Source organism: Pipistrellus kuhlii, unplaced genomic scaffold, assembly GCF_014108245.1.
Source record: "Pipistrellus kuhlii isolate mPipKuh1 unplaced genomic scaffold, mPipKuh1.p scaffold_m20_p_14, whole genome shotgun sequence".
Taxonomy (NCBI): Eukaryota; Metazoa; Chordata; class Mammalia; order Chiroptera; family Vespertilionidae; genus Pipistrellus; species Pipistrellus kuhlii.
The window spans coordinates 47376154-47389597 of NW_023425449.1; the positions used below are offsets into that span (position 1 = coordinate 47376154).

Here is a 13444-nt window from a genome sequence, read left to right on the forward strand (position 1 = left end):
CTCTTGAGTAAGGAGTAGGCCCTGTGCCCTGGCTGTGTGCTCAGTTGGCTGGAACATGCTCCATGCACCGAAAGGTGGTGGATTGGATTCCTGGTCAGGGCTCTTACTCAGGTTGCCGGTTTAATTCCCTGGTCAGGGCATGTAAGGGAGGTAACGGATCAATGTCCCCTTCTCTCTTCCCCTCCCCTCCTTCCTTTCTCTAAGTCAATCAGAGAAATCCTCGAGTGAGGATTTAAAAATGACGGAGGAGTGGTCCTGCTGCTGTTCAGGCTCCGAGCCGCACGCTGACGTGGCGCCTGGTTAGCGGAGTTTCATCCTGGCCACCCCAGCGTTTCGTGCCTCGATTGCTCTGAGGAAGTACAGCCTTCACACTCGCACTGCCCTCCCGTCCTGTTTTTCCTTTTTGTTACTGGATCTTTTTGTTGAAGGAATTACAGATGTCCCCCTCTCTGTGTCCCCATGGGCCCTCTCCCCACCGCTCTCTTCCCCTCCCCCAGCCTTCTAAGTTTAAACCACAGAAGTCAGCGACATAAGCGTGTTACCAAATACACACAGAAAATGCAAGTGCATTCCTACAAAACTTCCCCAGAAAATGAAGTTTGAGAGCCTGCTCGGCAGGACTCGTCCGAAGGCTTGCATGATAGCAAAGCATCAGGAAGGCGCTGTTTCTGAACAGTTGTCAGAACGTGTCCGTCTCTGGAACCCCGCTACTCCGGCTCGGTTTCCGCCTCCTGTCGATCTCCTCATGGCTTCTCCTTCTCTGCATGGGCGTCTAGGAGGGCAGTTTCCTGAAGGGCGAGAGAGGGGAGGTTTGGGAGAAACCGTGGGCTGGCTCTCCTGGAGCTAAAATACAATAACTCCCGGGAGTGGCTTCTCCGAGTTTTACCCAGAAGCCCGTGCAGGCGGCCTTTCCTCCTGGCCCTGTCTAGGCTGGAAGACCCTCTCTCTGGCACTTGAACTTCCCCTGCCAGGGCCCTGCCCTCAGCAGGCATGCTCCTCCACGGCCTGAGCTACTGCAGGGAAGGGGGCTATCTGGCCTGTTGGGCCACTTGCTGAACGAGAGAGGAAGGAAGAGGAAGGAAGGAGTGCGGGTCCCAGGAGGAAGTTAGCAAAGCCGTCAGCAGATGCCCCTAAGTCTGCAGGGCAGCGGGGTCAGGAGCAGCCGGAGGCCAGCCACCAGGAAGGAGTGGGTGTGCACCGAGGGCCTAGCTGAGAGGGAGCCTGAAGGAAGGAATCCCAGTTCTCGTTGGTAGACGGGGGGTGGGGTTCTCAGCAGGACCGTCTACATTTCCTGCGCAGCCCTGCAGCCTCCAGCCTCCGCCAGGAGTGCTCCTCCTGGGGTCTCCTCGCACCCTGAAACGCACACCTGTTGGAGCCTTCTTCCCTGCTCAAGGCAGCTTCATCGTGCTCACGTTTTTCTTTCCTTTTCCTTATAAATCCCCAAAGAGCAGAGCTTTTGTTTGATCTGTGCTTATGGGTAGCCCCACCCACATGAGCTGGTCCGGCGTGTACTGTGTGTGTGTGTGTGGTGTCATGGCTTCATGCCTGCTGAGTGCATGTTAGGTTGTAGCCTGTAGGGTGAGCAGGGAGCAGGCGCTGGGAAAGGCCTGTGCTGGGCGCCTGGACCCGCGCCTGCGAGGAAAGGCTGCGAGGGAGAGTGCGCAGCGGCAGCCGCACCTGCAGGTGCTCCCGGTTAGCTGTGACGGTCTGGAGGCAGGAACCGGTGGACAGGTGGGTCCCAGTGGGATAGTCATTTATAAACCAGACAGATGATTGGAATTCAGGCCCCAAAAGGAAGCCTTTAAAAATAAGAGCAATACAATTTCACCTGAGATAAATTTTTCTTTCTTTTGAACAGTGGATCCAAACTTCTACAGCAAAAACTTGCTTCTCTTAGGAAAGACATACTTGAAGCTGCAGAACAGAAAGCTTGCCGCGTTCTGGCTGCTGAAGGCCAAGGACTACCCGGCCCGCACCGAGGAGGACAAGCAGGTACGCTGTCTGATGCAGCCTGTTGGGAGCAGCATGCCCGTTTCAGACATGCAGTACTGACATCTGTGCTAAGTTCTGCACAGCAAATGCTCAGTTCTGTGGGCATGTTAGCACTGAGTTACTCAGCGGGTGGGTGTTCTGTGTGGAGTCTGAGCCTCCCCAGGCGCTGCTGAGCCTGTCCCGGCGGCCTGCCGCCCTGGGCGTAGACACGGCGGCTGCCTTCCACGAGCTGATCTCTGCGGTTCCGCCTGTTGTTTCGTTGCAGACACAGAGGGAAGCTGCGCAGCTGCTCGCAGGGTTCAATAGCAGGAACTGAACATTTCAGAGATGCAGCGCACGAAACCTGGGGAGCTGCCCTCCCTGCTGCAGTGTGACCAGGACTGTTCTCGGCTCTCAGTGCCGATGGTGTGACCATGTGACAACTTAAATACACGGAATTCTTCACAACAAGGCAGAAGCAGTGACTGCTGTGAGGTGGTGCGGTGTCCCCGTGGCGGGGGCGTTACTGTGCGTCTGGCTGCCAGCCGCTCCCCGCATGGCATTTGAGAACTGGTCAGTGGGATGGAGGGGAGCAGGAAGCAAAGCCGTGAGGAAGCATGTGGGGCATGTTCCAGTTGGATGGCTCCAGCAGACCCTGCAGAGAAGGGGCAGTGGGGGGAGGAGGTTGGGAGTTGGGGTGCTGGGCATCAGTGGTGTATCGGGAGGGAGCCAGGCTACGGAGAGGGAGCCAGGTCGGTCTGCATGGTGGGAATTTTCTCAAAAGGAGGTGGTCTGTGACGGGCAGAGCTCGAGGGAGGAAGGGGACATGTTTTAAACAGGCGGATGCTGTGTCCTTGGCTGCTGCCCCAGCACCGTTTGTGAAAAGGAGCGTCTTGAGTGCGGGTCCATGAGCAAGTGGACTCCCCAGAGGGCGAGGTGTGGTGTCCCCGTGACCAGCACGCGGTTTCTCATGTGTGTGGTCACACGTAGATTCTGCCTGTGTGTGTGTGTGTGTGTGGTCACACGTAGATTCTGCCTGTGTGTGTGTGTGTGGTCATATATATTCCTGAACCTTGAATTAAGTGCAGACTATGTAGTTCATGCCGAATACTTCATTATCTCAGGACACAGACCCCTTCCCAGTCCATCACCAGCTAGAACCCTAACCCAACCCCCCCTCCTCATCTGATACCCAGCCCTTTGTTTCCTCAAATGTCACAATAATGTCTTACACTTTTTAAACCAAGATGCAAATGTCACACCTTGCATTTGATTTCCTACCTTCATTTTGTGAAATCTGAAACGTTCCCCATCTTTGCTTCGCAGTGATTGTGTGAAGGGGCCAGGCCAGCAGTCTTAGACTATCCTTTGTTCAGTGGGCCTTACAGAACCTGCCTTGAGAACCAGTGGTCCCGTGCCCTTCACAGCCCGGTTGGTTATGTATGTTGGAGCCTCCCTGCCTACACTTTCATGGGAGTGGCTGAGGCTGCTCTTTGGATGAGCCCTGGTGTGGGATTAGCAGGTGAGCAGAGGGAGTGAGGTGTGGGCAAGCTGCCCTCTGCCGAGTGGTCTCTGGGAAATGAGGTATCACTCAGTAATGAAGCCTTTTGCTGCGGGGAAGTCTGTCTGTGGATACTCTGTGGAGCTTTTTAGCTTTTCTTTGTGCGTCTGCCTTGCGTGCCCACATGTGGCTGTAGCAGCGAGTCTGCCCGCCAGCTGGGCACTGAGTGTCCCAGGGAGACCGCCTGCCTGCACTCACAGCTCCCTGGTCCCTGGTGCGCCCCCGGCCTGTGCTCTCGTTTCGCCATTTCGGGAGTCTGGCTTTGTCTGCTCAGTTTCTTTAATGTCCGTTTCCTTTTATTGACTGTCCTAGAGACCCGGCGCATGAAATTCATGCACGGGGGGGGGTGGGGGGTGGGGGGTTGTCCTTCAGCCCATCCTGCACCCTCCAATCTGGGGCCCCTGGAGGGATGTCCAACTGCCCGTTTGGGCCCGATCCCTAAACAGGCAGTCGGAAGTCCCTCTCATAATCCAAGACTAGTGGCTTCCAACAGTTCGCCTGCCTATTTTCCATGATTGCCCCTAACTCACATGTGTCAAACACAAGGCCTGCGGGCCAAATCCGTCCCACCAGGCCTTGCAATATGGCCCGCACCGCGCTGTCATCACTGCACTCCGCTGCGTTTCCATCACAATGACAGTTTATGACTGTTCAGTAAACCATTCGGCCCGTGATTTAGGCTGGATTTTAGATTTTGGCCCCTTCTCTGATTGAGTTCGACACCCCTACCCTAACTGCTTCCGCCTGCCAGTCTGACCGACCCCTAAATGCTCCCATGCCAGCCTGATCGATGCCTAAATGCTCCTATGCCAGACCAATTGTCTTTAACTGCCCTCCCCTCTGCCCTCTGCAGGCTTGGGTCACCCCCAACTGCCCTCCCCTGAAGGCCTGATCGCCCACAACTGTCCTCCCCTGTTGGCCATCTTTGACCACATAGGGGCAGCCATCTTGTGTATTGGAGTGATGATCAATTTGCATATTACTCTTTTATTAGGTAGGATTCACTGTCTGGCTGTTCCTGTGCATTTAACCTAATCGCGTGACGGCACCAGGCCTTTGTGCGGTGAACCATAGGGACCCACATGGCTGGGGTAGAGCTCAGCGGTGACTGCTGGGCCCTGCTTTGCTGAGCCCTGCGGAGCCTGAGGCATCTCCTCCCCGGGACTCAGGGGGCTCCCTCCCCCAGGACGAGGCCCTTTCCGGGCTCGGTCTCTTTTTGACTCGGAGGAACCTGATGCCCACCCTTCCCTCAGGCCAGACCTCTACCTGCTTCCGGACCCAGATGTCCTCCCTGGGTGGCCCTGCCTCGGGCTCCTTCCCCCGCGTGTGTGCACTGGACAGTGTGTTCCGTCTGGCAGTGGTTAGTGACCGCCCTGCAGACATGTGTCCTTCTTTTGAGGCTGACAACCTGACCTTGCAAAGGGTCTGCTGTTCTGTGAGAACCTGAAAGTCTCAACTTCTTGTTAGCAAGCTTTCCCTCCGGTGAGCGGAGACCGAATGCTGCGGGAACGGCTCAGACTCCCTCTCCTTTACAGAGAAGGAGCTGGTGTCGGGGAGCACTTCAGTGCTGGGTCGTCTGTCTGGCCCTGGGCCAGCGCGGGGCGAGGAGAGTGGCAGTGTAGGACACCCCGCCTTGGACACGTTCTGGTGGCAGTTGTGCGATGGTGTGGTGCTCACGTTAGCCCCGTGTGGGCATGGGCCGGGGCATCACTGGACTTGGGCGAGGGCCACGGGGTCACATGACACATGTCCTTTGCTCGGCGGGAGCTGTCTGAGGGAAGAGGGCTTTGCTGGGTCTGCACAGGCACGTCTCTGGGGCTTAGGTGGGCTGGGAAAAGAGTCATTCAGCCACGTGGGTCACTGCCTTTATTGCATCTTTACTGTGAGTTTGAGAAAATGCAGAACACAATCTCTAATATACATAGAAAAATAAAATTTTGGCAAAACAAACTTTGGGAAATTAAATTGTATACTGATATTTTTCATATGTACTCAGCAGTGAAATATATTAACATTCTAAGGTGTTACTTCCGTGGTTATAAAAAATTTTAAGTTAATTTACAGTGCATATTGAAATAATACAAATTTAAATTTTTGTATTAATAAGGAAGCCCCCATATGCTTAAGTAGCATTAATGTCATTCGCATCAGATTTTAATTTGTTATTCGTATTTGTAGTTCAGCAAATGCCCTTGATAATGAAAATAATTAAAAAGTATTTACTTAGGACAAAAATAATGATCTATATAGAAAGGGGGGGAGGACAAAAGACTTCTTTATATGCTTATTTAATTCAGATACATAGAATTTTTCATAAATTTTCAAGGAATGGAGATATTAAGACACTAGTAGGAAATCATTAGACTCATTAGTTGGAAGTCAGATGCTCATGAACTCTTCCGTCCATCTGGTTTTAGGAACCGAAACTTGGGACAGTTTGTGGAAAAGTTGACATTACCTTTATGTCCCTCAGTATCAGATCGCATCCATTTACTGTGCATTCAGAGTAAAGACCATCACGTTTTCAATAGTGCAGGCTGCCCGCTTTAGTCCCACAGGTGCTAGCACCCGGAGGAGCGCGCACCTGCAGGCCCAGGCGCTGGGCCAGGTGTGCTGGTCTGGTCAGGGGACTCCGTCCAAGCTGCTGCCACTCACCCCCTCGTCGCGGCGTGAGCGCGCTCAGCTCTCGCGTTTAATTCCAACAGACTGACGGCTCTAGCACCGTCTAAAGAGCAGCCAGCAGCGCAGCACACATCTGTCAGCTCTGGCCTTGGCTTCAGTGCCTTCCTGAACCACACCGTGTGGAGATGGCAGGGGAGGGGAAGGGGCGGGCGGGCAGAGCTGAGGAGCAGCATCCGGACGTGGGCAGGAGCTGGCGTGGCGCAGAGCAGCTCTATAAAACTAGAGCCGCTAAAGTCTCACTTCCAGAGTTAAGGGAGATCGTTTTCCTGGTCGGCCAGTTCAAGGGAACAATAAATAAAGTAGAAAAGAAGAGTCTTTTGCATATTCAGTGAGAACGGAACCTTTTATGTTTGCAGAGGTGCGGACGCAGAGCCTCCGGCCACAGCTCCTCTATTCTTGTCCAAACCCCTCGGTCTCTTCTATGGCAAAAAGCAGCTTTTCCTTCAGTTGCTCGTAACTCTTATATGGCGGCAGGTCCAGGCGATTGAAACTGGACAGACAGAATCAGATTATTCAGTCAGGTGAGTGGAGGGTCTACCCGGTGCCCTTGAAGCACATTTGAAAAAGGACGGTGAAGTGTTATGGTACCGACTTCCATGTTAACACAGGCACCGTCTGACAGCAGCCTGTCCCCTTGCAGACCACACAGGCCGGCCCTGCAGTGGACCTGCCTGCATTGCCGGCCCCTCCGCCCGCCTGCTCCCACGTCCCCTCACCGTCTGCAGTGGCTCACTTCAGGGGTTTGCAAACAGCCCTGTACACAGCATGTGCTTCCTGCGTCCACCGCCCACAGTCCATCACACTGACAGGGCCCTTCCGAGGTCCCGCAGCGGCTGCCCCGCCTGCCCAGCTCTGCTGCCGGAGCACGGGCTGCCTCGGCCGGCTCCGGCCTGCTCGCCGCTGGCTGGACCTGCCAGGGCCCACGGTGGTGCTCGCTGCATCCCGCTCTGTTCTCCAAACTGCCCTCTGCCCACACTGATGAACTCGCAGTGATAACGGGCCTTACATTTAAAGCAGCTCAACACCGGCTTCCCACTTCCATTTAGGATCCAACTTACCACGTGTGGCTTCTTGGTAACCAGGTGTCTTTCCCAACTTTTTCGATGCAAAACTTTTGAGGCCCATTACTTCCTAAACCAGAAAAACAAGACAACATTTACCCGGTCCTTCAGACCCTTGGGGTTGACAGCTAGTTACCTAAGAGAACATGTCACGTGGTCATGCGGGTGATGGAGCGAGTGCAGTGGGCACAGCAGCAAGCGTCGCATCTGCACAAAGACCAGGATCTGGAGCCGCTGCCGCCTCCACCCGGCGCCCGCCCGCCCGTGACCACGGCGGCCGAGGCGACTCACCCATGAGCTCGGCGAAGCCGCCCAGGGGCAGGCGGCAGGTCCCTGTGACAAACTGCAGCAGACGCATCCTCACCTCGTTGTCCGTCTCCTTCACAAACTGTAACAGGGCAAAGTTGATGTAAATTCCAGGTTATCTTAAGTAATGAAAATAGAAGATATTTAAAATTATTCCTGAATTGCTTAAAGAAAATGAAGAAGAACGTCAAGCCCAGCCAGTCACTCAGTGGTTGAGGGTGGACCTACGAGCTAGGAAGCCAGAGTTCGGTTCCTGGTCAGGACACATCCCTGTTGCAGGCTCCATCCGAGGGGAGGGCGCAGGAGGCAGCCAATCAGTGATTCTCAGGTGTTTATCTCTCCCTCCAAATCAATACAAATGTTTCAAAGTATTAAAAATGACAAGTTAGTTCAAAAGATAAGTGATAAGCGGCTGCAGCATTATGGCTTCTTAGGGCTGGCGCTGTGCCAGGGACACGAGAGAGGCTGGAAGCTCAGACACGTCCCCCCTGGACCAGGTCCTCCCGCTGAAGGAACAGGAGCGCCACGTGCTGCTGGGTGAGCCCTCTCAGTGTGGGGGCCGGCCCTTCCCTCAGCCAGAGACAAGGCCCCGCGGGAAAACGACATGTCCTCCTCCAGGACCTGGGAGGCAGGAGTAACCTCTGAACCAGGGCCTGCCTTCCTCCCAACACTGCCCCCCTGTGCCCTGCAGACTGGACACCAGAGCGGGTCCCAGGGGATCCAGTCCACAGAGCAGTGAGGGGTGGCCGCCTCTTACCAGCGAGCAGACGCGTGTCTTACAGGTGGCTGAGTGAGTGCCAGGCCAGCCCGGACGTGGCCATGCACAGCTGTGTGCTGACACACTCGGCAGATACGGCACCGCTGAGCAGCTGTCCCCAACACCAGCCGCACGAGCAAACAGTCCCGGGCCTTAGGAGGCCTGGGCTCCACCCCACAGGCTTAGACATGTGCAAACTGACCGGCTGGGGTAAGCTAAGGGCCGGGACAAGGCTGCCTGGCACTCAGGGCAGCTCCCCCTTGGCCTCAGTGGCCTGCTCCCATCCCCAAGCTCCTCCACAGGAGGATCCTTTGAGCCAAACACCCACCCTCCCGCCCCCCAGGCTCTGTGCACTGGCCTGTGTCCCTCCCCCCTGCACCCAGGAGGGCTCCAGGCAGAGCAATGAGGGAAAGTTAGTTAATCGCTCGGCCCCTCCCCACACCCTCAGGCCACCTCCTCGCTGGGAGGTGGCGCTTGGCAGTCAGATGGGAGCTCTAAGACCATTTCGGAAGTGCCAGGCCTGCAGTGCTCAGCAGTGAGGTGACAGGTCCTTAGGACGGATAGCCTTTCTCTCGTGCACGCTCCCCGAGACAGCAGCCCAGCCCATCAGCCCGGGCTCGTGGGTCTGTCCCGGGCGCAGACATTTATATTTTGAGAGACATACAAAACAAAAGCCCGTTCTCAAGATCAGTACATGGGACATGGATGCCCGGAACCCTGGACAGGGGAGAGGCCCCTGCCCTGCGGGCGCTCTAACTCCGAGCACACACCACCTCGTGTCACCTAAGTGTTCCCCTAGACTAGGGGTGTCGAACTCAGTCAGAGAAGGGGCCAAAATCTAAAATCCAGCCTAAATCGCGGGCCGAATGGTTTACTGAACAGTCATAAACTGTCATTGTGATGGAAACGCAGCGGAGTGCAGTGATGACAGCGCGGTGCGGGCCACATTGCAAGGCCTGGCGGGACGGATTTGGCCCGCGGGCCTTGTGTTTGACACATGTGCCCTAGACTGTCTCATAAACACACGCCCCCTGCACTCAGCACCTGGAGGAGACTCTGAAGTTGCCGGACCTGTGAGTCACTCCGTGACACTCCTCAGAGGAGACGCACTCATTCTCACCAGGACGCAGCCAGCAAGCTTGGCTGTGTGTCCGTCAGTCACGTCGGAAGCAGGCTGCAGGCTAAGCTGAGCACTGTCCTGGAAAGGGAGAGCATTACCTGCCAGAACCAGATGATCTGCTTGCTGTTCCGGGTGTAGTGCCGGTACACGGTGTTCCGCTGCCAGTCGGCCAGGTCCACCTCCTGCATGCCGCACAGCATCACCTGGGGGCGAGGCTGCGTCAGGCCGCGGGGCCGTCCGCAGCCTGGGCATTTACCCCGCAGCGCAGACTAGTCCTCCACGCTCACTGAGCCGGAGCAGCCTCAAGAACACAAGCAGCCTTGCTACAAGGCACCTCTGCTGTACACACCCTAACCGAGGGCCCAAGTTATCGATGAGTTTCTAACAAATTTCTAATGCTTTCTTTTCTTAAATGCATGCTCTCATTTCCTTAAAAAGTTATTCATTTGTGCTGGCAAGAGCCGACAGACAAGGAAACAGGGTGCTAAGGCTGGGAGGGACTATGGAGGTGATTGGTGGGCGTCGGTTTTTCAGGACGGAAGTTCTGGCTGTCTGCTGTGTACTGGTGAGCGCGCAAACACTGACCCATGGCCAAGCTGGTAGTGTGAGGTATGTGCCCGCAGGCTTCCCACAAGGCTGGCTGCAGCGGAGGTGGCTAGGAGCCCATGGCTTTAAAATCTGGTCCTTGGGCCCTCCCGCAGCCCTTCCCCAGCTCAAGGCCCGTCATGGGACGTGAAGAAGAGCCGAGGCTCTGTGTGTCCTCACTGCTGGCAGGGGGGCTGAAAGGATCCTGGGCCGGAGGTGAGGGCTGGGTGCAAGTCTCAGCTGTGTCCCTAACGGACGAGACATCATCACTTCCTTCCCGTGCAAAGCGTTGGCCAAGATGAACTCAACACGACTCCGCGGGCTGAGATCCAACAGTTCTTTTGGGGGCAAATGGGACCGGGGTTCCTTCTTGCTCTCGGTGCAGCCATTTAGAGAGGGTCTGGAGGGACCACACTCGGAGGTTCGCTCTGGGTAAGAGATCTGTGCCTACACGAACGAAAACCTCAGGTACAGGCTCAGAACGTGGCTTATCATCCCAGAATGTATCTGCAGTCCTATATTCTTTACTAGAGGCCCGTTGCATGAAATGTGTGCACTTACTGGGGGGGAAGGGGTTGGTGTGTGTGTGTTCCTCAGCCAAGCCTGCACCCTCTCCAAACTGGGACATTCCTCTCACAATCTGGGACTGCTGGTACCCAACCGCTCACCTGCCTGCCTGCCTAATTGCTCCTAACCACTCCCCTGCCAGCCTGATCGACACCTAACTGCTCCCCTGCTGGCCCAATTGCCCCTAACTGCCCTCCTCTGCTGGCCTGGTCACCCCAACTGCCCTTCTCTGCCAGCCATCTTGTGTCCACATGGGGGCAGCCATCTTGTGTGTTGGAACGATGGTCAATTTGCAAATTACCTCTTTATTATATAGGATGGCTGGGGTCTTCTTGTTCAGTACTATTCTTTACACAGAAGACAGTGAGCTGTCCTAGGGTGTGTGCTATGCATAGAACACGGAAGGGGGTGCCTCTTTCAAACAGGAAGTGTAAGGAGTGCCTCACAGAAAGGGCCAGTGGAACAGTGACGGGGAGGTCTGCGGATCTGAGAGCAGCAGTCCAGCGACAAAGAGAATGCAAAGGCTCTAAGACACAGGCCTCTGCCTATCTGAGGGGTAGCGCACAGAACCGTGGGAATATACTTGATTAGAGAAATTATTCTGGCAAAAGTCTGGTATGCAGCTGATACAAAGAACTCCCACAGCCCTCGCCGTTTGGCTCAGTGGACAGAGCATTGGCCTGTGGACTGAAGGGTCCCGGTTCAATTCCGGTCAAGGGCACGCCTGGGTTGCAGGTTTGAGGCAGCTGATCAATGATTCTCTCTCATCATTGATGTTTCTAGGTATCTCTCCCTCTCTGTAATAAGTAAAAAAAATAAAAAATAAAATCTGACCGTTGGGCAACTTGCTCCCAAACCAGGCCTCCTGGAGGCCCCCACGAGGCACAGCTGCCCCTGGAGGCCCCTTGGTCTGGCCGCTGACTGCCCAGGCCATAGGCTGGGAGACTCCCTCCCCACCCCCCCGGACCCCCCCGGGAGGCGCGCCCGGTTGTGCCGCGGGATCTGTGGACGCCAGCAGCCTCCGTTTCTGAGGACACCGCCCCGGAGCCTCACCTCCAGCTCCTTCTCGTCGAAATACTGCAGCCACTGCAGGGGCACCACCTCGTTGAAGCCGTCCAGGAAGGCCTGCGTCTGCTCCTGCACGCCACGCGAGAAGCGCCACTCGGTCATGAGGCTGCGGAGACGGTCAGAGGTCACTGTGAGGCTCAGAACAGCGCTTTTCTACACACCGTCTGCGCTCCACAAAACTGTACATGTGCCGTTTTTGAGGTAACACGTGTCCACCTGAGGACATCAGGCCCAGCACATGTGCAGCTGTAAAGGGTGGGGTGGGATTCGAGGTGTGGCCACCACAGGGACAGCAGGGCACGTGCTGGACAGAGGGGTGTGTCCCTGCTAGGAAGGGCTCCCACGGGTTTCTGGGAGAGCCGGAGGGTTCGAACATTCAGAGGGGACACGCAGGAGGAGGATCAGCGCTGGAGGAGGCGGGCGCTGGAGGAGGCAGACGCTGGAGGAGCCGGGCAGCTGTGGAGGGAGGAACAGAGGAGCACACGGCAGAGCTGGCAGCCTCGGCCTGCTCTTCCAGGAGATATGACACGCCGAGGCCAAGCACAGGCCAGCCATCGCCTCGGAATGCTCGCTCAGAGGGAGGGAGGCTGTGAGTGGCCTGGGGCAGGAGGAGGGGACACAGGACCTTAAGGACCGCAGGGTCAAAGAGAGCTCATGGCATGTCCATTCCAGTCCTGGACCAGGAACTGCCCGGGGGAGCTCCCCGGGGGGCGGAGCAGCAGGCTGGGCTTGCGCCTACGTGTGGCCTGCAGGGGCCCGAGCTGGAGCTGATGGGAGTGTTACCGAGGAGCGCAGCGTGGACGACCAGAAAGCGAGGCAGCCGGGGCTCCGCGGGGCGAGCGTCGCCCGGGCACCACATGCTGCGGCTCGCTCCTGGTTGGGGCCGAGGCCCAGGCCGTGGTTCTGACCAGGAGGTCAGGGTTTGATTCCCAGTCAGGGCGCATGCCCGGTTGTGGGCTCCTTCCCCGGTGGGGGACGTGCAGAAGGCAGCTGACCAATGATTCTCTCTCATCACTGATGTGTCTATTTCTCCCTTCCTCTATTTTTAAAAAGAAAAGCAAACATGAGGAATCTGAAAGGAAGGCACCGAGAATCTGAGTCTGGAAGGAGGCCGGGGCGGGGAAGTGAGAAGCACGGCCGTGGCCAGGAAGGGCAGGGGAGGGCTGTCGGCCTGTGAGCTGCTTCGTGCCGCGTGTGAGCTACCAGTCTTCACATAAGAGAATGGTGACCACTTTGAGAGGAAGAGTAGTCCCTGATCTGAAGCCATGACAGCCAGTGGCCGTGCATTCGGGTCTCCTGCCTCCTGGAGGCTGCCTGAGCTCCGGCAGGGCCGCACGGCGGGGGCTGCGGGCTCAGCCTGCAGCCAGGGCCGGTGTTCTATGCCGGGAAGTCTGAGTCCACCTGGCTGCAGATGGAACAGTCCCAGGTTCGGGGAGGACCCGCACAGAACACGGCCTGGGGACTGACGCCTCAGAGCAGCTGGAGGAAGAAGCTGGGACAGAAGCTGTGGTGGGACACGCACAGGGGAGGGGGAAGGGGGGACAGCCAGGGGGAGTTGTGGGGTCAGAGTTCAAGAGGACAGCCTGAAACGGCCGGGAGCACCTGACAGGGCAGAGTGCGAGGGCAGGTGAGATGTCCTGAGAGACGAGCCCTGCTCGTCAGTCAGGGCGGCCCCATCACCCCACAAAGCCTCGCTCTGCTGTGGGAGGGACACAGGAGGAGAGTGACTGCAGGGCGGAACCGGAGTCCCGCTGAGGGCCCACTGG

The 13444-nt window shown here is 56.6% G+C and overlaps 2 protein-coding genes across 14 annotated transcripts in view; one reads left to right on the top strand and one right to left on the bottom strand.

Moving 5' to 3' along the window:
• Positions 1 to 2439, top strand: part of RMDN1 (regulator of microtubule dynamics 1) — a 32559-nt gene extending 30120 nt beyond the window's left edge. The window contains exons 9-10 of one of the 2 annotated variants that reach the window (XM_036437351.2): positions 1898 to 1992; positions 2258 to 2439. In XM_036437351.2, the coding sequence (XP_036293244.1) occupies positions 1898 to 1992; positions 2258 to 2308 (146 nt within the window). In that variant the 3' untranslated portion in view covers positions 2309 to 2439. Of the gene's footprint in view, positions 1 to 1858; positions 1993 to 2257 lie in introns of both variants that reach the window. The other variant, XM_036437350.2, reaches the window with a different exon arrangement.
• A 2942-nt stretch (positions 2440 to 5381) lies between these two features.
• The window catches only part of WWP1 (WW domain containing E3 ubiquitin protein ligase 1), a 78078-nt gene continuing 70015 nt past the window's right edge, over positions 5382 to 13444 (bottom strand). For 11 of the 12 annotated variants that reach the window (XM_045581572.1, XM_045581573.1, XM_036437344.2 and 8 more), the window contains 5 exons: positions 11664 to 11784; positions 9557 to 9661; positions 7567 to 7663; positions 7273 to 7345; positions 5382 to 6704 (listed from right to left, as the gene is read on the bottom strand). In XM_045581572.1, coding sequence (XP_045437528.1) covers positions 6605 to 6704; positions 7273 to 7345; positions 7567 to 7663; positions 9557 to 9661; positions 11664 to 11784 — 496 coding nt within the window. In that variant the 3' untranslated portion in view covers positions 5382 to 6604. The remainder of the gene's footprint in view (positions 6705 to 7272; positions 7346 to 7566; positions 7664 to 9556; positions 9662 to 11663; positions 11785 to 13444) is intronic. The other variant, XM_045581578.1, reaches the window with a different exon arrangement.